Source organism: Labeo rohita, chromosome 1 (assembly GCF_022985175.1).
Source record: "Labeo rohita strain BAU-BD-2019 chromosome 1, IGBB_LRoh.1.0, whole genome shotgun sequence".
NCBI lineage: Eukaryota > Metazoa > Chordata > Actinopteri > Cypriniformes > Cyprinidae > Labeo > Labeo rohita.
In genome coordinates this window covers 33,118,534-33,142,116 of record NC_066869.1, presented here as the reverse complement: position 1 = coordinate 33,142,116, position 23,583 = coordinate 33,118,534, and the positions used below count along the sequence as shown (strand labels likewise).

The 23,583-nt window shown below is 35.2% G+C and overlaps 1 protein-coding gene across 1 annotated transcript in view; it reads left to right on the top strand.

Annotated features, from left to right (window-relative positions):
* Positions 1 to 23,583, top strand: part of tmem131l (transmembrane 131 like) — a 60,849-nt gene that overhangs the window by 22,713 nt on the left and 14,553 nt on the right. Inside the window, exons 5-16 of the mRNA XM_051106895.1 lie at positions 5,938 to 6,061; positions 6,192 to 6,308; positions 10,580 to 10,684; positions 14,090 to 14,167; positions 16,949 to 17,102; positions 19,674 to 19,732; positions 19,855 to 19,960; positions 20,045 to 20,147; positions 22,159 to 22,303; positions 22,638 to 22,808; positions 23,059 to 23,128; positions 23,434 to 23,554. Of these exons, the coding sequence (XP_050962852.1) occupies positions 5,938 to 6,061; positions 6,192 to 6,308; positions 10,580 to 10,684; positions 14,090 to 14,167; positions 16,949 to 17,102; positions 19,674 to 19,732; positions 19,855 to 19,960; positions 20,045 to 20,147; positions 22,159 to 22,303; positions 22,638 to 22,808; positions 23,059 to 23,128; positions 23,434 to 23,554 (1,353 nt within the window). The remainder of the gene's footprint in view (positions 1 to 5,937; positions 6,062 to 6,191; positions 6,309 to 10,579; positions 10,685 to 14,089; positions 14,168 to 16,948; positions 17,103 to 19,673; positions 19,733 to 19,854; positions 19,961 to 20,044; positions 20,148 to 22,158; positions 22,304 to 22,637; positions 22,809 to 23,058; positions 23,129 to 23,433; positions 23,555 to 23,583) is intronic.

Sequence of the window (23,583 nt, the reverse complement as noted above, 5' to 3'; positions counted from 1 at the left end):
AACAATTAGTTTTAAATAGTAAAAATATTTAAAAATGTTACTGTTTTTGCTGTACCTTGGATCAAATAAATGCAGGCTTGGTGAGCAGAAGAGACTTCTTTAAAAATCTTACCGTCCAAAAACTTTTGACTGGTAGTGTGTATATATATTTGTTTGTTTTATGTTTATAAATTAAAGGTTGATCAGTTAAGTTTTTTTTATATCATGTCACAGATGTTGTTGATGAAGCCTAAATGGTATTTTAGGATCTGTTCCTTTTTAAAAGTGTAGCTGGCTTTCTCTGCGAACAGGATGACCAAATATGGCTGAGTTTCTTTTTGTTCTGATGGAAGAACAGTGGCAGACAGAGTTTAGAGTTGACTGCACTGCTTTAAGTTTGACCTTAACAAATAGCGAGTTGGAAAGTTGTGATGTCTGTTCCAATGCTGATAGTCCCAGTTGGAGGGAGCAATACGGGTGTTAGTGACCTTTTATTTGGACACTGAGCCAGATGTTTTTTTTGGTGTGATTTTAGAGCTGCAACAACTAACAGATAGAACTGATGATAATTATTAGTGAAAATACTAATTTATGTAAAAGCTAAAAACGCGTATTTAAAGTTTTGTCTTCATTAGTGAAGTCATTTTGCAGCAATGAAAAAATACATTTCTAAAGCTTCAAAAAAGGTCAGGGGCATGTAATTTCATGCCGTCATTGCTGCATCAAGTGCTTTGGCAGAGTGCTGGTGCTGTTCAGTGCTCTGAGAGGTATTTCATCACGGCATAAATGAAATAAAAGTAAACACACACCTTAAATCTAAAAGTGCAGGTCACAGCACATATGTAAAAATAAAAACATAATTTCCCCTATTTCAAATGCTGAGAGTCTAAAATGGCAGCATTTTTTTGCCTATGACCTTTGTTGAGCTATTATTTTTTCCTAGAACTAATTCACATTTTACTGTTATATTTTTGTTATCTGAACATTTTAGTTTTGCAGAAGACTCGTCCTAACATGAAGTGTGTATTTAAATGTTTGTGTTGTTGTAAAACTTGAAATACTTAGAGCGTGTGCATACATGTCAATCGTAAGTAGTGAAATGGAGAATGGATGTGCAGTCATTATAATATGAGATGTCATTTTAGGGTTTAAATAATATCATTTATATAATAGCTAATTATTTGAGCTATTATAGTTTGCTGAATATTGAAAGACTAATGGAAGCATGTGTGTTCAGGCTGTCAAAATAAAAGTCCCACTTCAAATGGAAAAACTTATCATGTGATTCTGATAATTAAAAAAATCAAAAACATCTTATATATATTCAATATTTATGAAAGGGCTTTGAAAACATGACAGCTGTATATGTTTAGTAGGGCTGTAAATCTTTGTTGACAGAGGATCCATTCAATTCTTTGGCTTTTAAGTGCAATACAAACATTGTATTTGTGAGTGACTAGAGATGTAAGTGCTATCTTTAAAAAAAAAAAAAAAAGTATACTTCAATATTTAATCAGTAACTTAATCCAGACATTACAGAATGAAAGTAGTTACCTCAGGAATACCTCAAGGCTTCATATGCAAATAAAGAAAAAAGCAATATTAGCTACAGTGCACAGCATACATGAGTACACCCCCTCTAAAACTTAACAAATTTTGCAATTACTTTTCACGTAGAAGACATGTTATGGTTCTTTGGAGATATAATCTTCCAACAAGCCTGCTTGATCAATTACCAAAGAAGAATCGCAAAATTATTCAGCAAAATAAGATTTTCTTATGAAAGTGATAAAATGATGTGTTGCAAAAATAAGTGAAACTTACTAAAAAAAAAAAAAAAAAAAAAAAAAAGGGTAGGTTTTTTAAAGACAAGTAATTTCCTGACAGTTAAAGTGTTTTGTAGCCTACTGAATCATACTCAGACTTAATGCTGTCAACAGTGAAACCACTTGGGAGAAAACTGCCAGGTGACTTATTTTTTTAGGAAATAAAAGAGGACAATGGCACAAGAGGAATACCAAATTATTGATTTAAGTGTGAAAATATAGCAGAAGTAGCACCAGCATTCAAAAACAATGGACTTGTGACAAGGCCTCTGAAATAATCAAGTCTTTAATTTAATTTTTTGCTAGAAAAAGAAACGGAAAAACACCATGCAAGTGTCTCAGAGCCGGCAAAAGCTATGAAAAGAGTGACACTTTATCTCATATAGTGTGGCGGAGCCTGCAGAAGTGACATGCATGGTTGTTGTTATCCCCTAGAATTACCTACTGTAGCCTAAGCACAATAAACTCATTTAACCTTTTCCAAGGCCCATATTTACAAAATATAGACTTGTAGGTATCCATACTCTGGTCTCAAAAGACCAAGTCAATCATTTCAGGTCCAAAAGCATCCAGAATGTTCTTGTGTTGCTATAGGAGGAGTACAGTGAGAAGTGCCTGGTACCCACAGTGGTGTTCAGTGTTAGTAAAGCTCTTATAATGGGATGTATGACTGCTAAAGGTGTGAGGGAGTTGTGCTTTATCAATGCTGTCATGAATTCACACACCACTGTGTAATACAAAAATCTGAAACTAAAGATGCTACTTTCCTCTCATTTCCTGCATTATTGGGCATTTTTTCAGCATGACAATGAAGATATTCATTCTCCCAAGGTGAAAACCCTTCAGTGGACATGTATTTCACTCAATCTTAATGCTTTTGAGCGGCTGTGGGAGATTCTGTAGAGACAAGCTCAGGAAAACTCCTCATTAAAGACCAGGGTATTTAAGTAGGTCGTCTTCCAGAAGTTAAACAGGACAGATTTAAAAATTTGTCATGAACTTATACTCTCAGTGCCAAGAACGGTCAGAGCAGTATACCTAAAGTTCTGGAGGACATACTAAATACTAGAATATTATACATTTGCTGAATTAAATCTAGGCTGTACTTATTTCTGTAATCCTTCATGTAAACCAAATTGGCTAATTTACTTATTTTACAGAAAATATTGGCATATATTTTGTTGTTTTTATTAAGTGTATGTTTAATACATGTCAATTTTGCCATCTTTCCATAAATTATATTAGTGATCATTAAGAAAATACATCTTTTGTATTTATTCGGAGGGGGTGTACTCAATGCTTTGCACTGTAAATGGCTTTAATGTCTTCTGTAAGCCAAAAAAAAGTGTTAGAATTTGAAATGTTGCTGTTTTATCTTTTACACATTATAATATAAAATATAAAATATGCATATTATATTTATATAATATCTTACTGTACCAATACATTTCCACAGAATTAAAGCCTAAAGATCAGTCAGTGTTGCCAAATCAAATAATTGCTATCATTTTAAACAAATATTTTGAAACCAGCTGCTCTAGATACACAGTGTGTATTGCATAATATTTCTTTGCACAGGTAGGTAATAGTCTACACCTTGTTTTTCCTAATACATGTTCCTGCAGTGATGCAAGTGTGCACCAACTAGTGCATAACCTCTCTGCAGGAGAGAGAAATAAACAGGCGTCTGGCAGCTAATTTCATCAGCGCTTCTGCACCACCGTCCACATATTTTTATCTGTCTTAAACACACTCACACACACCCCTCATTCTCCCATCACGGCTTCCATTAGGACACACATCAGCTTAGACTTGGAATGACATTGCTTAGGCAGTGTTGCATAATTTTGTTATATCTGCTTTCATATTTGGGACCCTTTTGCAAACTACAGATTGCCCAGTTCTGCTTTTTTATGACTAATAACTGTTCTACACATCTATTTTTTTCATTTCTTCTTTTTGTTTCATTTCTTCTTTTTGTCCTCATTTTTTACACTATCAGTCAAAAGTTTTTGAACAGTAAGATTTTAATGTTTTTTTTTTTTGTTTGTTTGTTTTTTTAAAGAAGCCTGTTTCTGTTCACCAAGCCTGCATTTATTGGATCCAAAATACAGCAAAAGCAGTAATATTATGAGATGTTTTTGCTATTTAAAATAACTGCTTTCTATTTGAATATATTTTTAAAATGTAATTTATTCCTGTGATCAAAGCTACATTTTCAGCATCATTACTCCAGTCTTCAGTGTCACATGATCCTTCAGAAATCATTCTAATATGCAGATTTGATGTTTAAGAAACATTTTTATTACTATGATTATTATTATAATTAATATTTAAAACAGTTGAGTGCATTTTTTTTTTTTTTTTTTTACATTTTACACTATACCATTCAAAAACTTGGAGGAAGTATAATTTTTTGGGGACAGAAATGATAGAAATTAATACTTTTGTTAGCAAGGATGCTTTAAATTGATCAAAAGTGATGATAAAGAAATTTAAAGTGTTACAAAAGATTTCTATTTCAGATGAATGCTGTTCTTCTGAACTTTCTATTCAACGAAGAAACCTGAAAAAAAAATCTACTCAGCTGTTTTCAACATAATAATAATGAATGTTTTTTTGAGCAGCAAATCAGAATATTAGTATGATTTCTGAAGGATCATGTGACTGGAGTAATGATGCTAAAAAATTAGCCTTGAAATCACAGAAATAAATTACATTTTCTAATATTTTCAAATAGAAATGTACTGTTTTTGCTGTAATTTGGATCAAATAAAGGCAGGCTTGATGAGCAGCAGTTTATATTTTATATTATGTATGTATAATATTATATAATATTATGCCCTACATTAATAGTAATTATTCTTGTTGTTGTTTATGTCATAATATTTCTAAGTAAGTTTTGGCTGAATATTTTTGGATGCCGAAAGTTCGGTCCATCAAAATTGTTTTTTTTTTTTTTTTTAATGATCTATTTCATTCTTTTTGAAAAAAAATCATTATAGGCTAACTGCTACATGTTTTTTACTTGATAATAGCTGCGTTCACATCACATCGTAATTAGCGTAATTCTGGGATGACAACACATGACGTTCTGCTCTGAGCTCTTCCAAGTCCTCAGACTCATGATGACACTTTCAATGGCAAAGCATTCACATGCTTTCAGAACTCATAAGTACAACTTGTAAGCTGGGAATGTTTTAAGAGCTATGACTTGGACCATGTGACCACCGCCAGATTCATTTAGGTGCTACCTCTGAGTCCGTGGACATGGACAGCTCCCAAGTAGAACTTCACGTGTTGCCATCTCGAAATTATCGTAATTTCGAGATGACAACACACAAAGTTCTACTTGGAGCTGTAACACTGCAACTACTTGGAGCTACTTGGATTGCAACATAGTGTGAAAAACAGCTAGTGTTTTAAAAGTTGAGTAATTGTCCATACAGCTGTTGGGTGCTGTTCTTTAGAAAATTGCCAGTAGATAATAAAGAACTCATGATTGAAGTTGACAAGTTAATAAACTTCTGTCCATTAGCAGTGTTGAGTTTTTGTAACTGAAGATGTAGTGTGCCTAGTCAGACAGATATGAACACTTGAGATTCAGTAGTGCAAAGGATCTGCAGTCGTTTTTATTGGCTGTCGTGTCTTACATGCTGATATTCATGCACCTCTTTTGAAGCTCACTTTTGACCACAGGAACATCATAACATAAAGAGCTGAGCTGCTAAGCTTTCTGTGGTTAGAATCAGCTTTGAAAGGTCAGCTCAAGTCTTTTAATAGACGTATGTGGCTTTGAGTGACATTTACTTTCATCTTTGCTCAAGTGTTGTAACACTGTGTACCATTTTCATTGTGATGCTTTGGGGAAGTGTGCGCTTTGAGAGTCTGCCTTTTTTAGTCTGGAGACCGAAATAAATGATCTCCTTTTGAGCATGGTTATGTTTCAAGGGAAGAATGTTCATGAAAACATGACATTCCCTGACACATCAGTCATTTAGATCAGTTTTTTCCATTTCACAATGGTTGCATTCACAGTGACATGCTTTAACAGAAACATTCTGATGAAAATGATTTGGGAGTCTATAATGCTGTGTTTCGCTCTTTAACGTGTGGATCTGTCATTCTGCAGGCCGGTGGGGCTGCCAAGAGCTGAAACAGTATATATCCACAATCCCAGCCCAGAGCTCCCAGTCTCTCTGCTCTCTGTGTTTACATCCAGCAGACATTTTCACATGCCTTCCTTCCACAGAAGGGTAAGTATGCACCCCATTTCACATTTGGCCTGATCTCTCTTCCTCTATGCCAATTTAATCACTTTCATTGTCCCATATAAATGTAATCCAGTGTTTCTTGTTGCTCAGTGTATTTTCTTTTGCTTTACAGGTAATTCCACCCAGAGGGAGAACATCTTTTAAAATCATTTTCCTCCCCACAGTGGAGGGCAATGAAGAAATCTCTTTATTTATTAACACATCAACCCATGGGGTGATATCATACCAGGCAAGTGATATAGAATTATACTATTACACAGTCACTTTTTCACTTAAGAGGTTTTATATAGACATATTTTTACTCTGGGGTATACTAAAGGGGACATGTGGAAGAGATTCATATTTAAAAGAGGTTTATTTAGCTTGGCAGCAGTGCAAAAGCAATTGTGGACGGCTGCATGAAGTGACAGTGGTAAATGGTATTCCCACGGTTAGCGATCATTTTAAAAAAATTGGTAACACTTTAGAATAGGGAACACTTATTTACTATTAACTACGACTTTTCCCTCAATAAATTTCTAATTTGCTGCTTATTCATAGTTAGTAAGGTAGTTGGGTAGGATTAGGGATGTAGAATAAGGCAATGTGGAATAAGGAATTAATATGTGCTTAATTAGTACTAATAAATGGCTAATATTCTAGTAATATGCATGCTAATAAGCAACTAGTTAAGAAACCGTAAAATAAAGTGTTACCAAAAATTTTTTTTATCAACCAAAATACTTATTACAAGATGCATTTAAAGGATTAGTTCACTTCGTAATTAAATTTTCCTGATAATTTACTCACCCCCGTGTCATCCAAGATGTTCGAGTCTTTCTTTAAGTCGAAAAGAAATTAAGGTTTTTGAGGAAAACATTCCAGGATGTTTTCCATATAGTGGACTTCATTAGGGATCAGCAGGGTTGAGGGTCCATATTGCAGTTTGAGTGCAGCTTCAATAGGTTCACTACACAATCCCAGCCAAGTAATAAGGGTCTTATGTAGAGAAACGATCTGCCATTTTCTAAAAAAAAATAAATAAATAAATAATAATAATGTATATACTGTTTAACCACAAATGCTCATCTTGCACTAGCTCTACAACGTGCGTTTACGACTTCACACATTATATAATCAGGTTATACATGTTTAGTTCTTCATTAGGCTTGCTGCGATAGTCGGTGTTGACGGTGTTACTGGTGTTACTGGTGTTAAGCCACAACACCGGTTACATCACTTGCACACCACAGCACACCACCGTTAATTTTTTATAGTAATAAAAATCACGTAGTTCAGTGATTGAAACAGACACTACAAATAAAAAATAAAGGCGGTGTGCTGAACGACAGTCGCATCACAGATCAGATTTCATTCACTAAGTGAGTCGAGCTGACTGACAAGAAAAGACAGACAAGACAACAGCGGAAGATTTAGCCTAGTTTTGAAATGACGTGCAAAAGTGCCAGCAGTATTGACCTGTTGACTCTTGCCGTTTATCTAAGGTGAAGTGTTTTTTTTTTTGTTTTTTTTTGAACAAACGTTCTACATTTCTTATTTATTTGGTTCCCCAGTGTTGACTGATTTTCAGTTTTATTACATTTACATTTTACATTTATTCATTTAGCAGACGCTTTTATCCAAAGTGACTTACAAGTGGGGAATAAATCAAACGATTTATCCTAAAGAGGCAAAACGACATAGGAAGTGCTTATAATACCATATAACAGGCATTGTTCAGATAAGTACAAGCTAGAAAGGGAAGAATAGGAAAAGAGTACAACAAAAAGTTTTTTTTTTTTTTTTTTTTAAATGTCAAATAGGATCAAAAGCGATGAGTTTTCAGCAGACGCTTGAAGGTTGTCAGGGAGTCGGCATTCTGGTTAGGGGTGGGAAGATCATTCCACCAGCCAGGAATGGTGCAAGAGAATGTTCTGTAAAGTGATTTTGTGCCTCTTTGTGATGGTACAACAAGGTGTCGCTCACTAGTGGATCTCAGACTTCTGGAGGGAGTGTAGATTTGTAGCAGTGAGTGGAGGTAGGCGGGCGCTGAGCCTGTGGCTGTTCTATATGCAAGCATCAGTGTCTTGAATTTGTCGCGAGCTGCAACCGGCAGCCAGTGCAGGGTGACAAAGAGAGGTGTGACATGGGCTCCTTGAAGACCAGACGTGCTGCTGCATTCTGAATCATTTGTAGATTGTGCATGAAGGAAGACCGGCTAAAAGAGCATTGCAGTAGTCCAGCCTGGAGATGACCAGGGCCTGGACAAGAAGTTGTGCAGCATGCTCTGTTAGAAAGGGCCTGAACTTTCTGATGTTGTGCAATGCAAACCTGCAAGATCGAGCAGTTTTATTTATATGGTCTTTGAAAGTCAGCTGGTCATCAAAGATTACACCAAGATTTCTGGCTGAACTTGATGAAGTAATTGTTGATGAACCTAACTGGATGGTGAAGTCATGCTGTAGAGCCGGAGTGGCAGGGAAGATGAGGAGCTCAGTCTTTGCCAGGTTGAGCTGCAGGTGATGTTCTTTCATCCACGCTGAGATGTCCACCAGGTAGCTTGAGTTTTGTGCAGCTACCGTTGGATCATCTGGTTGAAATGAAAGATAGAGCTGTGTGTCATCAGCATAACAATGGTAGGAGAAGCCATGATGGGTCCCAGTGATGTAGTGTATATAGAGAAGAGGTGGGGTCCAAGAACTGATCCCTGAAGAACCCCAGGTTGAACCGATGCTCACAAAGACTAGCGGACAACTACAGTGGATACTGTCACATTCGTTAAACTTACTTGACGATATGGTGTCCTCAAAATGCCTAGAATACTCGAATGCAGTCTAGTTTGTGATTCCAATTCATACCTGTGAGCATATGCGTGAAGAGCAGACGCCAGTGCAGGAGAGGTGGGTGTGACTTCGGGCTACTTTTACTCTTTTTGCTCTATTTAATTTTTGGTTTCGTGTTGGTAATCCTATTGGTATATTTTGCATGTTAATGATATGAATTTGCATGCTACCCATTGACGTGATTGGCTATTGAAGTTTGTGACGTAGCAAAACTGCATTTCTGGGCCTTTGGGAAACTACAGTTTTAAGGAGAAAATACTCTGCAGTGGTGTTGATTAAAGGATTAAACAGGATAAAACAGCACATAGACAAATAAACAACAAAAAGTAGATTTTCACTACAGGGAGACTTTAAAGGCGAGGGAAAATGAACAATTGCTTCAGTTGTTTGAAAACTCAAACAAGTCCCCCCCCCCAACATGGTGATACCAACTTTACCGGTGTTGTCACATTTCGATTAACTGGTGGAAAAATTTCCTTCCGTCACAATCCTATTCTCTATCTGTGTATTCCAGTTCAAAAAGGTTGGCTGGGGCAAAAAACTCCATCTTATTTTCTCCTCCAACTTCAAAATCATCCAACATAGTTGTTTTACCATTTTTTTTGTAAATGACATTTGACTTTCTTTGCAAGTTCGCTTTGTACACACTGGGTCCGTACTGCGGCCTACATGACGTGTGACCTTTCCAATGTGATTACGTAAGGTGTGAAGTTGTGCCAGATGAGCATTTGTGGTTAAAAGTATGTACATTTTTATTTAGCGATCGTTTCGCTAGAGAAGACCCTTATTCCTTGTCTGGGATCGAGCCCTTTGAAGCTGCATTGAAACTGCAGTTTGGACCTTCAGCCCGGTGGCTCCCACTAAAGCTACTATATGGAAAAAAAATCCTGGATTTTCTTCAAAAATTTCTTAATTTCTTTTTGACCTGAAGAAAGAAAGACATGAACATTATGGATGACATGGGGGTTACTAAATTATCAGGTCATTTTAATTCAGGAGTGAACTAATCCTTTAATATTCATGACCAGAGCTCTGCCTTGGCATGATTTATGTATGCTTTGTTTTACTTTTTTGTCTGCCTTATTCATGTTTGTTAAGATCTGTTTATGTCAACAGATTTAACTGAATCAAGGTCACGCTGTGTGTTTCTGGAAAATGTAGGGCAGTTATGTATGTTAAAGTACATACTGATGAGCAACAAGCTTAAGAGTACAGAATCCTTTGCAGTAGTCTGAATAGTGTATTACTGTATGACTGTCATCAAACAAACTGACTTTAATCACCAAAGTAATTTGTGTTGGTATATATATTAGTATTGAGTTCATGTAAATTGTTATCTTCTGTAGTCATGTTTTCATTCTGAATAACTTCCTGGTGACCTGATAAAAGCTATAACACCACTGTATCATACTGTTTCATGTATGAAGAAACAAAACGGTATGGAAATACAGTGTCAACACTGCCAGTCCAAAGTTTAGAAACATCTACAATTTTTTATTACATTACCTGAAATGTAAAGCTGAATTTTCAGCACCCATTATTCAGTCTTCAGTGTCACATGATCCTTCAGAAGTCATTCTAATATGCTGATTTAGTGCTTAAGTAACATTTCTTATTATTATCAATGTTAAAAACAGTTTTGAAATGTGTTTTGTATCTCTCTATCTCTCTCTCATAGGTTTTTGGGGTTGGAGTCCATGGGGGATCAGTCAAGGACGTCCATAGAAAAGATAGCGTTCTGATATTTCCCCACATACAGAGCATTAATCTAACACAAACTCAGGTATGAGTCATGCATGTGGATATGCTCTTTGCTTAGTTGTGTGCTTAAACACGCAGATGTTCTTTTCTGTTTACTATTCTTTGTGCTGGATGACACATGAGGTCCAGCAACAGCTGAGTGCTTCTGTCTCCTATTACTATCATAGCCATTAGTGCGCGTGCACACACACACACACACACACACACACACACAGAGGACATCATACATTAAAAAATACCCAAACAGCCATGCTGTAAGACATGCATGCAAACCCACATGACTAAAGTCTTGTTCTTGTTGATATTTTCTTAAAGCCTGCACAGAAAGCAGAAATTATGGCATTAGAGGTTGTTCACAACACATTTTTGCATTCCACTGCGTTGCTTTTCCATTGTTTATCTCTGTAAACATTTGCTAGGCAGTGTCTTGCGACTGACAAGGCCTTCTAAAAATGCAGCTAATGCATTGCATTTAAGTTTAGTTCCAAGACAGTATGCCAGATATGTTTCATATACATAATACTATAAGCATTGCTGTTTACCTGCATCTTATAATCTTCACAATGCAAACCTGCATCGCAAGACCACTGTATATTTCTTCTCGGTGTTGATGGTTTAGAGGTAGATGACGGTCTGTTTTATCTCATATAGGTGTTCTGCTGGGTCTTGGCTCTCATAAACAAGTTTAAATATAGATGCGCTTCTGTTGTAGCGACTACATTTAAAGTAAGCTCTGTGTTTGGAGGAAGCCACTGCAATTTCATTCTCTCTTGTGCTGAATGATAACTGAATGTGAATGCTAGTCCTCCTGAGATCCAACTGTCTGGTCTGCTGGCACAAAATGACCCCCATTCTTATTTTTATAATCTGACGGTATAAGAACATGTGTTAATGTATGTTCAAATTTGCAAATTTGATCATATGTCGTGTGACACTGTTCATTTTACCTGATTAGCTAAGAGTTAGCATGACCACATACCGTTGAGGTCAAAAGTTTACATACATCTTGTAGAATCTGCAAAATGTTAATTATTTTACTAAAATAAGATGGATCATATTATTGCATGTTATTTTTTTTATTTAGTTCTGACCTGAATAAGATATTTGAAATAAAAGACATAATGAAGAAAATAAATGTTGAATTTATAAAAATTACACTTTTCAAAAGTTTACATGTACACTTTGTTTTTAATACTGTAATGTTACCTGAATGATCTATAGCTGTTTTTTTTTAAAGTGATTTTTAAGTTCATGAGTTTCTTGTTTGTCCTGAACAGTTAAACTGCCCGATGTTCTTCAGAAAAATCCTTCAGGTCCCACAAATTCTTTTTTTTTTCAGCATTTTTGTGTATTTGAACCCTTTCCAGCAATGACTGTATGATTTTCAGATCCGTCTTTTTACACTGAGGATGACTGAAGGACTCAATGCAACTATTACAGAAGGTTCGAAAGCTCACTGATGCTTTTAGAAAGAAGCACGATACATTAAGAGCCAGGGGGTGAAAACTTTTTGAATTTGAAGATCAGGGTAAATTTGTTATTTTGTCTTCTGGGAAACATGTAAGTATCTTCTGTAGCTTCTGAAGGGCTGTACTAAATGAAAAAAAAATATTATATTTAAGCAAAACAAGAAAAATGTACACATCTTTCTGTTAAAAAGTTTACACCTCTGACTCTTAATGCATGGTTTTTCCTTCTGGAGCATCAGTGAGTCTTTGAACCTTCTGTAATAGTTGCATATGAGTCCCTCAGTTGTCCTCAGTGTGAAAAGATGGATCTCAAAATCATACAATCATTGTTGGAAAGGGTTCAAATACAAAAAAATGCTGAAAAACCAAATACTTTGTGGGACCGTAAGAACAGCAGGTAGTTTAACTGTTCAGGACAAACAAGGGACTCATGAGCAACTATCACTCAAAAAAATGCTGTGGATCATTCAGGTAACAGCACAGTTTTAAGAACCAAGCGTATGTAAACTTTTGAACAGGGTCATTTTTATAAATCCAACTATTATTTTCTCCTGTGGACTATATGTAAATGTCTTTTTTGTGAAATATCTTATTCAGGCCAGTACTAAATAAAAAGTAACCTGGATTTTGTATGATCCCTCTTACTTTGATAAAATGATTAATGTTTAGCAGATTCTGCAAGGTGTATGTAAACTCTTGACCTCAACTGTACATTCTTGAGAAGAGATGATGCAACCTTGCTATTCACTTATAATTGGTCTGAGTCCTGTACAGCTGACTTGTAAAATTACTGTATTGTTGAAGTTACTGACTCAAAACAAATTGATAACAGTAGGGGATGTTTCACCTATCGACAACTGCTGAAATCTAGCCGCTCCTGGATGACAGGTGCTCAATTAAACTGGTTCTTCTGACATTTCACACCAATTCCCTGTCATATTGCAGTGCCTTATTTTTCACCATGGACAGCAGTGTCTTGCTGTAGTGTTTGCAAAATGTGCATGAACTTTTTAACTGGATAAGGCCACTCAGGTTATTAAGTGTTAAACTTTGTTTGTTTTGTCATCATTTATTTACTCTCATGTTTTTCCAAACCCGTATGAATTCCTCTCTTCCCTGGAACACAAAAAAAGTTTAGCAGAATCTCCAGGGTGTATCTACAGTAGGCTACTTTTATGTTTTATTGAAGATTTCTTGTCATATTTGGAGCTTGGCAGCCCCTAGCCAACATGTACTTTTGATTATGTGCAAAAAAGAACAGTGTGAACATGCTGCACCTCATTTTGTAAAAGTTATACAGGTTTGGAATAGCTTGAAGGTGAATAAATGGTGATGCAATTTTTATTTTTGGATGCCTTGTTTAAGGACACAACAGTGATAGGTTTGTTGTTGTTCACAAGTATGGTCACATTCACATAGCACATCCTTTCGTTTAAGAACAATTGTCTGTGGAAAAATCACTTGGTAAGCCACTAGCTTTAGAGGGTAATTTCAATAGCACTTCTGTAGATAGAGATGACTACCTGTCTTTTAAAGGGGCCTGTCTTAGTGACTGATGGTCTTAAATGTATTGAATTATTCATGTTGCCTGAAGAGGTAGAGGAAATGAAAGTTAACATCCTTAATGGAGAACACACAAAGAATAAACAAAAAAGTTGCGCAGGGCCTCTGAAGATGCATTTGATGCCTTATTCAGAGTCCTCTACATTTAAAAGAGTTTTTGTTCAGTACTGAAACTGCCTCACAAAGAATTGGGCTTTATTGTGTTTTATTATTTGTTGTTATAATAATGTTAAGTTGCTGAAGATTAAGTGTCTGCTTTATAATGTAAATGAGAGAATTTTTTGTGATTTTATTTTATTTTTTATTTTTTTTATTTATTTTTTTTATTTTTTTTTAGTTTGGTTTAAAAAAAAGATACTGAGCTAATGAATTGTCTTTCTCTTTTGCTCCTGCAGGAAGATGCTTCTAATATAACAATTTTAGGTCTGCTGCTTGATTGCAGTTTACCAAAAATGTTCTATAATCAGCCCCAGGTAAGATGTAGTACCAGTTTCAGGAACTGTTTTAAGGCCTGTTCACACCAAGACTTATATTCGGTACTAAAACTGGATGCGATAAACATTTTAAGTTGAATGAACGACTAATTGACAACGTTAATTTAAATGCATCTGTTCAGATTGTAACAAACATTCGCATGTCGTGAATGCGGCAGTGTTTTTTTTACGGAGATATTTTCTCATTTCTGCAAATAAAACTGGCCAAGCTGTAAGATTTACACACGCTAAGCATCAGTGAATACCAGAGAAAGAATTCGAACATGCCTATCTCGTCTCTGTACTATTATGGTTGGTGTTGTTTGATAAACACTGCAGCATGTACACCAAAAATTACAGTATGAAAACATTTAAATACACCCTACTGGTTAAAGGTTTTTGAACAGTAAGATTTTTAATGTTTTTTTAAGGAAGTCTCTTCTGCTCACCAAGCCTGAATTTATTTGATCCAAAGTACAGCAAAAACAGTATAATTTGGAATATTTTTACTATTTAAAATAACTGTATTTTTGAGTATTTTTTAAATGTATTTTATTCCTGTGATTTTAAAGCTGAATTTTTAGCATCATTACTCCATTCACATGATCCTTCAGAAATCATTCTGACATTCTGATTTGCTGCTCAAAAAAAAAAACAAACATTTATTAACATAGTTATTTTCAAAACAGCTGAGTAGAATTTTTTTTCAGGTTTCTTTCATGAATAGAAAGTTCAGAAGAACAACATTTAACTGAAATCTTTTGTAACATTATAAATGTGTTTATCATCACTTTATCAATTTAAAGCATCCTTGCTAAATAAAAGTATTAATTTCTATAATTTTCCACAAAAATCACAAAAATTATACTGACTCCAGGCTTTTGTATGGCATAGTGTATAATGTTAAGCTTTTTATTTAAAAGAGGAAATGTTTCCTGAACAGCAGATCAGCATATTAGAATGATTTCTAAAGAAACATGTAACACTGAAGACTGGAGTAATGATGCTGAAAATTTAGCTTTGACAACAGCAATAAATTACATTTTAAAATATATTCAAATAAAAAGCAGATATTTTAAATAGTAAAAGTATTTCACAATATTACAGCTTTTGCTGTGTTTTGGATCAAATAATTGCAGACTAGGTAAGCAGAAGAGATATTATGGAAAAGAAACATTGGGAATCTTACTATTCAAAAACGTTTGACTGATAGTGTAGTTTGACTTCAATTCTTCTCCAGGACAAGCAGGTGATAGAAATTGAAGGTTGTGCAGTGCTTTGTCTCCAGGAATAACTGGCGTATTTCTGCTTTTCTATAAGCGCGACTCCAAACTAAAACCTGTTTTTGTGCATTGTTCTGAACAGACAGCAGCATACTAAAATTTTGCTGAATTTTTATACCAAAAATTCATGTTGGTGTGAACAAGCCTTGAGAAATTACAAATCTAAGGAGCTATAGGTACTCCCTATTGGCAGTGGAACTGCATCCTGTGTTTATTCAAATGCACATAAAAACACACTTAGATTTGTCTTTTGCCTTACCAGATCCCTTGTTAAAGGAACACTCCACTTGTTTTGAAAATAGGCTCATTGTCCATTTCCACTAGAATTAAACAGTTGAGTCTTACCGTTTTCAAATCCATTCAGCCGATCTCCGGGTCTGGCAGTAGCACTTTTAGCATAGCTTAGCATAGATCATTGAATCTGATTAGAGCAAAAGCATCTCACTCAAAAATGACCATATATACTGACGATATTTTTTTCTATTTAAAACTTGACTCTTCTGTAGTTACGTTGTGTACTAAGACTGACAGAAAATGAAAAGTTGCGATTTTATAGGCTGATATGGCTAGGAACTATACTCTCATTCCAGTGTAATAATCAAGCAATGATATTACGCAGCTCCTGAAAGTGACCGGCACTAAGTTTGTGTAGATGCAGAATTGTAATATCATTGTGCCTGCTGCACCCATGGTACGGCAGCAAAGTTCCTTGATTATTACGCCGAAATGAGAGTATAGTTCCTAGCCATATCAAATTTTCTTTTTTTTTTTTTTTTTCTTTTTTTTTTTTTCGTCTGTCTTTGTACACGATGTAACTACAGAAGAGTCAAGTTTTAAATAGAAAACACATCGAAACTCTTTGGTCATTTTTGAGTGAGATGCTAACGGCCTAATTGGATTCAATGATCTATGTTAAGCTATGCTAAAAGTGTAAAAAAAAGTTTTCAAAAAAAAAGTGCAGTGTTCTTTTAATGGCATAAAACCGACAAAGTATCCTAAAGAGTAATGTAATCTCTGGTCAAAGCCTGACATCCTCTATTGTTGTTATTGCTATTGTATTGCATGGGAGGAAAAAGCACTTTTTCCATTTCCTGTTTAGCGTAACCGTATTGTTCACAGAAACAACATCCTTAGATTGCGTCCCCATGGGTTTATCATTGTAGGTGCGAATGCAAGAAGGAAAAGCCTTCTCAAGTGTATAGCTCCCATTTGGAGGTCTCCTTCCAATTAGTCCTCAGAACCATGTACATGTTGGAACGCAGCTAATAATTCAGTAGAGAGTTGATGGAGCTGTTAACACCTATCCACTTATAGACCATGCACACTGACATCGAAGTCTTTTACAATGAGACTTGCGCATAAAATGATCTAGTAAGGTGACAGCTTTAGTTTCATTGACTTGCGAGTTATCTGGTGGTTGAATGTTGACACATGGCACACCTTGATTAGTTGGAATGCAGCCTTTACAGCCTTTGCGTTTCTCTCGCTTTCTTTCCAGGGTTGGTGTTTAGTATCTGAGGAGGGCAGAATTGCACTTCAGATCAGTCTTTCTGAAAGAGGGGAAAGGCCAACCCACCTGGACAAACTCAAGCCATACGTGCTAGAGAATATTGTGGTGTTACTGGTCCTCCCAACACCAGAAGATGCTGTCTGTATGTCCAATTTGTACTTTTATTCATATTTTAAAGTTATTTATTCATTATATTATATATTTTTTTACGTTTCACACTTTGCACTTTTATATTATAAACTCATATTTGTTTTCAGCTGCATGATTTTTTGCTGGCGTTATTTTTGGCTTTTATTTATTTTTCCCAGTGATCTTTGACTTTTTGACCCCATTAGCAATTATTTATGTTTTGCTATCAGTTTCATACAACACACACACACACACAAAAGTAGTTCAGTTTGAAGAAAAATTTATTGTTACTGGGCAGGTTGTTATGTGGCCACTGTGTCCATCTTGTTTTTACGCTCCTCATGTGAGGTTGGCATTATTCCGTTTTAATGTTTCCACTAACACTTTTTCTTTTGGGCTGCTGGATTGCACTCATGGGTTTGTGGGGCCCTTGGTGAGATCATAAAAAGCATCCTAGTAAAAATGTCATAACACATAAATAGCCACAGAACCACAACAACATCAGAGTTTTGTTTTTCTTTTCTTTTTAAGAGAAAGCACAAACATATCACACTCAACATAACTATAGTTTATATGTAATTGGATTTATTGTAACAGATTCGTCGTAAACAAACAACAATTGTGGTGCGGATATATGCAAAAACAAATAGGCCTACAAGGCTTTATTTACACTGCACCCAGTTCAGATTTGTTTTTCAAATCCATTCTTTAAGACGGAATCTGCAGTGATTAAATCAGATAAAAAAGGTTTTTATTCAGCAAGGATGCAGTACATTGATCAAGTGAAGACAGTTATGATGTTACAGAATACTTTAATTTCACATATATGCTGTTCTTTTGAAATTCCTATTCATCAAAGAATCCGGAAAAAATGCATCACAGACAAAACTATTCATCACCACAATGGTTTTCAACATTAATAATAATAATAAATGTTTCTTGAGCACCAAATTAACATTTTACAGTTTATAAAAATGGAGAACGAATACTAATTAAAAAAAAACTATATATATATATATATATATATATATAATGTAACAATTTTTATTGTAAATCAAAACCATATTTTAGAAAAAAAAAAATACAAAATACAATAAATACAAAAATTATACTGACTCCAGGCCTTTGAATGGTATAGTGTATAATGTATAATTTTTATTTTAGATAATTGCTGATCTTTGGATCTTACTATTCATCAAAGAATTAAAAAAAAATAAATGTACTCAACTGTTTTAATAATAATAATAAAAAGTATGTTTCTTGAACAGCATATCAGCATATTAAAATTATTTCTGAAGGATCATGTGACACTGAAGACTGGAGTAATGATGCCAAAAATTTAGCTTTCATCACAGGAATAAATTACATTTTAAAATATATTCAAATAAAAAGATATTAAATTAAATAGTAAAAATATTTCACAATATTATTGCTTTTGCTGTATTTTGGATCAAATAATTGCAGCCTAGGTAAAAATGGAGAACTAATACTGATTATGTATGTATAAAATGTAACAACATTACAGTTTTTACTATAAATCAAAACCATATTTTAAAAGTAATAAATGCAGTCTTGGTAAGCCTAATGGCCAATTCACACCAGTCCGACAGACGGCAACAGACACATTCGTCGTGTTTTGTCTGATCAGTGTGTTATTCCTGTCGGCATCTATTGGAGCTTATTTTCGCCTATTGAACATTTTGAATCGGCATTTGTTGGTCTCGGAACATCTGAAAATTGATGTACAGTACTCGGTCGGCTGTCGGTGTGGTGTAAATTTGTCTTAAGAGACTTATTTCAAAGACATTCAAAAAATGTACTCACTCAGGCATTTAACCTTTTTAATGTTACTGTGCAGGTTATTAAACTGTACTACATTTGAATCTACTGAATGTACTTATTTCTGTTTCATTATTGTAATGAACACTGAAAATAAGTATTTTAGTTTAGTTGTAGTAACATGCCACTGAAAATCAATGCATTCTCTGAGGTGGTAATGTGGCCAAGACTCAGAGCACCTTGAGTCTGGATTTATTTTCAGTAACTGAATGATCTAATGAGTCTCTGAGTTATTTCATCTGTACCATGGACATGTGGCAAAAATTATATCACCTGAAGACTCATTGTCAGAGATTTCATTTCTGCTTTCAAACCCATCAGGATACCCTTCAGTAAAGTGTTAGACTCTGTTTCACTTCCTTATTAAATCTAAAAATATGCTATATTAAGATAGTCCTGACGTGTAATTGCTTAATCACTCAGGCATGAATGAATAAATATAGTTTAGTATGAAATTACAGATCATTTCAGTGCGTGTTAATTTTTAAAGGAAAATTCCACTCTGAAATGTCCTGGGGTAATGTCATTCAGAAACAGATAGTAAGATAGAAGGGAACCATAACTTCCTAGTTTATGAGTTGCTCCTACCTGGATTTGAAACACCAACGCCCAGCAAATAACTTTCCCTGGTATCATAGCACCACCTAGTGGTTTCCTACTGTGCATTCTTTTTTTTTTTTCCAGGTTATGTATAGTATGGACCCATTTATACATTATATTTTATAGTTATGTATTTTTATTCCAGCAGATCCCAGAATAGGAGTGTTCATGTTGAACTCAGGGGTTATAAAGCTCTTTGTTAAGGTATGTGCACTGCACACAGGACAGCACAGGTTCTGTTCTGATGTGGTTAATTATGCATATAAATTGATATGGTTTATAAACGTGTGGATCGTGATGCATGACTTGTCTTGTTTCTTTTTAAGGAGATCCAGCTCTTGCCAAGAACAGACAGCAGTGTAGAACTCACTGAAGTGCTGCTCAATCCTTCCGCTACTAATTTCACTCAAGTGGCTTCACTCTTCTGTAGACGTCAGTAGCCTAAATTTTCATTCTGGACATTCTGTGATGTTAGCCTTGTTTATTTGATTGTCTTTTGTTTTTTTTTGTTTTTAGGCTCTTTGTCAGCTAAAAGTAAAAGGTGTCAAAGTCAGTACGCCCTGCAGATTTTAGCAAACAGAACAGTGAATTCATATCCACTGCTGGAAGGCACACACAGGTAAAGATTTCTGTCTTAAGAGCGTATTTACTGGAAATTACCTTAATGCTTACACTTACAATCATCCATATTTAAATCTATTTAAATCACTATTGGACAACAAATATACAATAGGCCAAAAATACATATATTTTTCAAATGTTATGTATGTGTGTGTATATTTACCTTTTCTGAGGGGTGCCAATATTTTTAGCCATGTGTGTATATACATATATATATATATATATATATATATATACACACACACACATGGCTGAAAATATTGGCACCCTTGCAATTCTGTCAGAAAAGGTAACCCTTCTCTCAGAAAATTATTGCTGTTGCAAATGTTTTGGTACTCGCATGCTTTTTTTTTTTTTTGCATTGGAACAACAAAAAAACAATACAATTCCACACAGAACCCAAAAATGCACTTGACAAAATTATTGGCACTCTTAACTTAATATCTGGTAGCACCCCCTTTGGAAAAAATAACTGAAATCATTTGCTTCCTGTAACCATTAATGAGTTTCTTACACCTCTCTACTGGAATTTTGGACCACTCTTCTTTTGCAAACTGCTCCAGGCCATTCGTATTTGAAGGATGCCTTCTCCCAGCTGCTGTTTTGGTCATTTCAGAACTCTCCAGTGCTTTTGCAACCATTTCTGAGAGCTATTTGAAGTGTGTTTCGGTCATTGTCCTGTTGGAAGACCCATGATCTCTGGTGGAGACGTAGCTTTCTGACACTGGCCACTACGTTGGTCCCCAAAATTCTTTAGTAATCATCGGATTTCATGATACCGTTCACACAGTCAAGGCATTCAGTGCCAGAAGCAGCAAAGCAACCCCGAAACATCTTTGAACCTCCACCATGTTTGACTGTAGGGACTGTGTTCTTTTCTCATTTCTTTTTCTGTAAACCCTGCCATGATGTCCTTTACCAAAAAGCTCTACTTTTGTCTCATCTGTCCACAGTACGGTCTCCCAGAAGGATTGTGGTTTTGTCACATAAGTTTTAGCAAACTCCAGTCCTACTATAGCATCCCTTTTCATTCAGATGGCGACGAATAGCGTGAGCTGAAACTGTTCTACCCTGTCTGCAGATCAGCTTGAATTTGTTTGGAAGTTAATCTGGGTTCTTTATCCACCATTCGAACAATCCTTCGTTGTAATTTTTCATTAAATTTGTTCTTCCGTTCATGTCCAGGGAGGTTAGCTACAGTGCCATGGGTGTAAACTTTTTGATGATATTGCGCACAGTGGACACAGGAACATTAAGATCACTGGAGATGGACTTGTAGCCATGTAGTCCATGTTTTTCTCATAAATCCACAGACAACTCTTGACACTTCTTTTTTTTTTCTCCATGCTCAGTGTGACACACAACACAAAGGTTGATAGAGTCAACTGGAAAAGGTTGATAGAGTTTTAACTGGTTGCAAGTGTGATTACTATATTGCCCACACCTGTTACTTCCCACAGGTGTGTCTAAATACAAATTACAAGAGCATCACATGCTTGAAAAGCAATTATTTCTTACAATTTTGACAAGGTGCCCATAATTTTGTCTAGTCCATTTTTGAGTTCTGTGTGAAATTTTATCAAGTTTGTCTTTTCTTCACAGTTTTTTTGTGTTGTTGCAGTTTCTGAGAGAAGTGTTGCATTTTCTGAGAGAATTTCAAGGGTGCCGATATTTTTTTTTTTTTTTTTTTTTTAACAACAAAAGTTGTAAAATATTGTTTTGCAAGTTTTAAATATGGTATCATTAACAGTTGCATAAATACACTTCTATTTAAAAGTTTGGGGTCAATATGACTTTTTTTAAAAGGAAATTAATTATTCAGCAAGGATATATTAAATCAATAAATACTGGAACACTGAAGCTTCTGAAATTCAGCTTTGCCCTCACTAAATTATAAATAAAATATATTTTAAAATATATTAAAATAGAAAAGAAAATAAAGTAATATAGTAGATGCTCATGATTTTTGATGCCTTGTTTTTACAAAGTTGTTCCTTTCTTTGTTTCAGATGGTCCAACTCTGAGCTAAGTTCTTTAGTTCAGATCAGACAGAAGCAGAGGGGCTCAGAGCATGTTGAGCTCTGGCTGTCCAACCCCTTCCCCTTCACCTTCAGAATCACTAACATTTCCCTTTCCCAACATAGACTTTTTAAGGTAATGTTTACCTGAACACCACAGACTTCAATGTGCCACATTACTTTAGAACAGATGAATGGATAAATTAACAAAATCAAAGTTTGGAAATGGAGATATTGAGTAGTTTGTGGGTCACATGACTTTGTTTTTCCTTATGAATATATTTGATTACAGAATGTTATTATACAAAAGTTATTATACAAAAGTCAACTAGTCATTAAAATGCACAGTAAAAACAGTAATATCATTGTTTTTATTAGTACACAAGAATACATTTCAGAAATATAGGATATTAGTTAGAACCTCACAGTTTTTACAGCTTTACTAAGATGTTCATTTTCTTATTTTATAGATTGTAAATTTGACAAAGGCCCTGGAAGTGAGCCCTGGAAGCTGGAAGCTTCTGTCTCTTCAACTACTCAGCAAATCTTTACCCACAAACCTCAAAACTACAATTACCTTGACAACCAATGTGGGGATTCCAATGGAGCTTCACCTCCAAACATATTCTTCTGCCTCAAAGGTAAAGCTGGACTACATCAGCATAAACACTCTTAAATAGGGCGAAACATGATTTTAAAAACAGAGATATGGTTCATGTCCTCTTGCTATGTTGACAGAAAACTGATAATGGTTTAAATTCAAACTCTACTGCATAGACAGAATGCATTGAAAAGAGAATGCATAGACAGTAATTTATTTGTTTCACTTGGGTCATATTATTAACCAGACATTGCTCATTTTTGTCTAAATTGATCGCTTTCTTTCCTCAGCAGGGAGATGTTATTTTTGAGTCTTTTGAGGAATGTGAACGGCTCTGTCCTCTCCGTTTGTCCAGAGCAGGTGAGACACACCTGGACACATTTAAAGTATTTTTCTAGACCAGTGGATATAAACCTTTTCGACTCAAAAGCCCCTCAATACTAGTTTTGTTTTGAAAGCTTTTAGTCTAGTTTCTGTAAATGGAAAAAAAAAAACTTTAAGAAGTCATTTTAAGTCATCTTGAGGCCCCCTAGTAGCACTGTTGTAGTCACTTGTTGTAACCTTGTACTATAAATTGATTGAATAGATTGTTGTATACTAGATTGTGTGTTTTGTATGTGTATGAACTTGCTCTAAGTAAAAGTACTGAATGTCTTTCTGTGCAGGACGTGTTGAGTGGCAGCAGTCGCTTCTCCCAGAATCCTCCTCATCACTCTGGAGAGTGGACAGTAGTCTGGCCTCTTCACTCTGTAGCCGGTGGCACTGTAGCAAAGAGCTTTCTTGCAGGTAAGCATGCTGGAAGGTAGAATCTAACC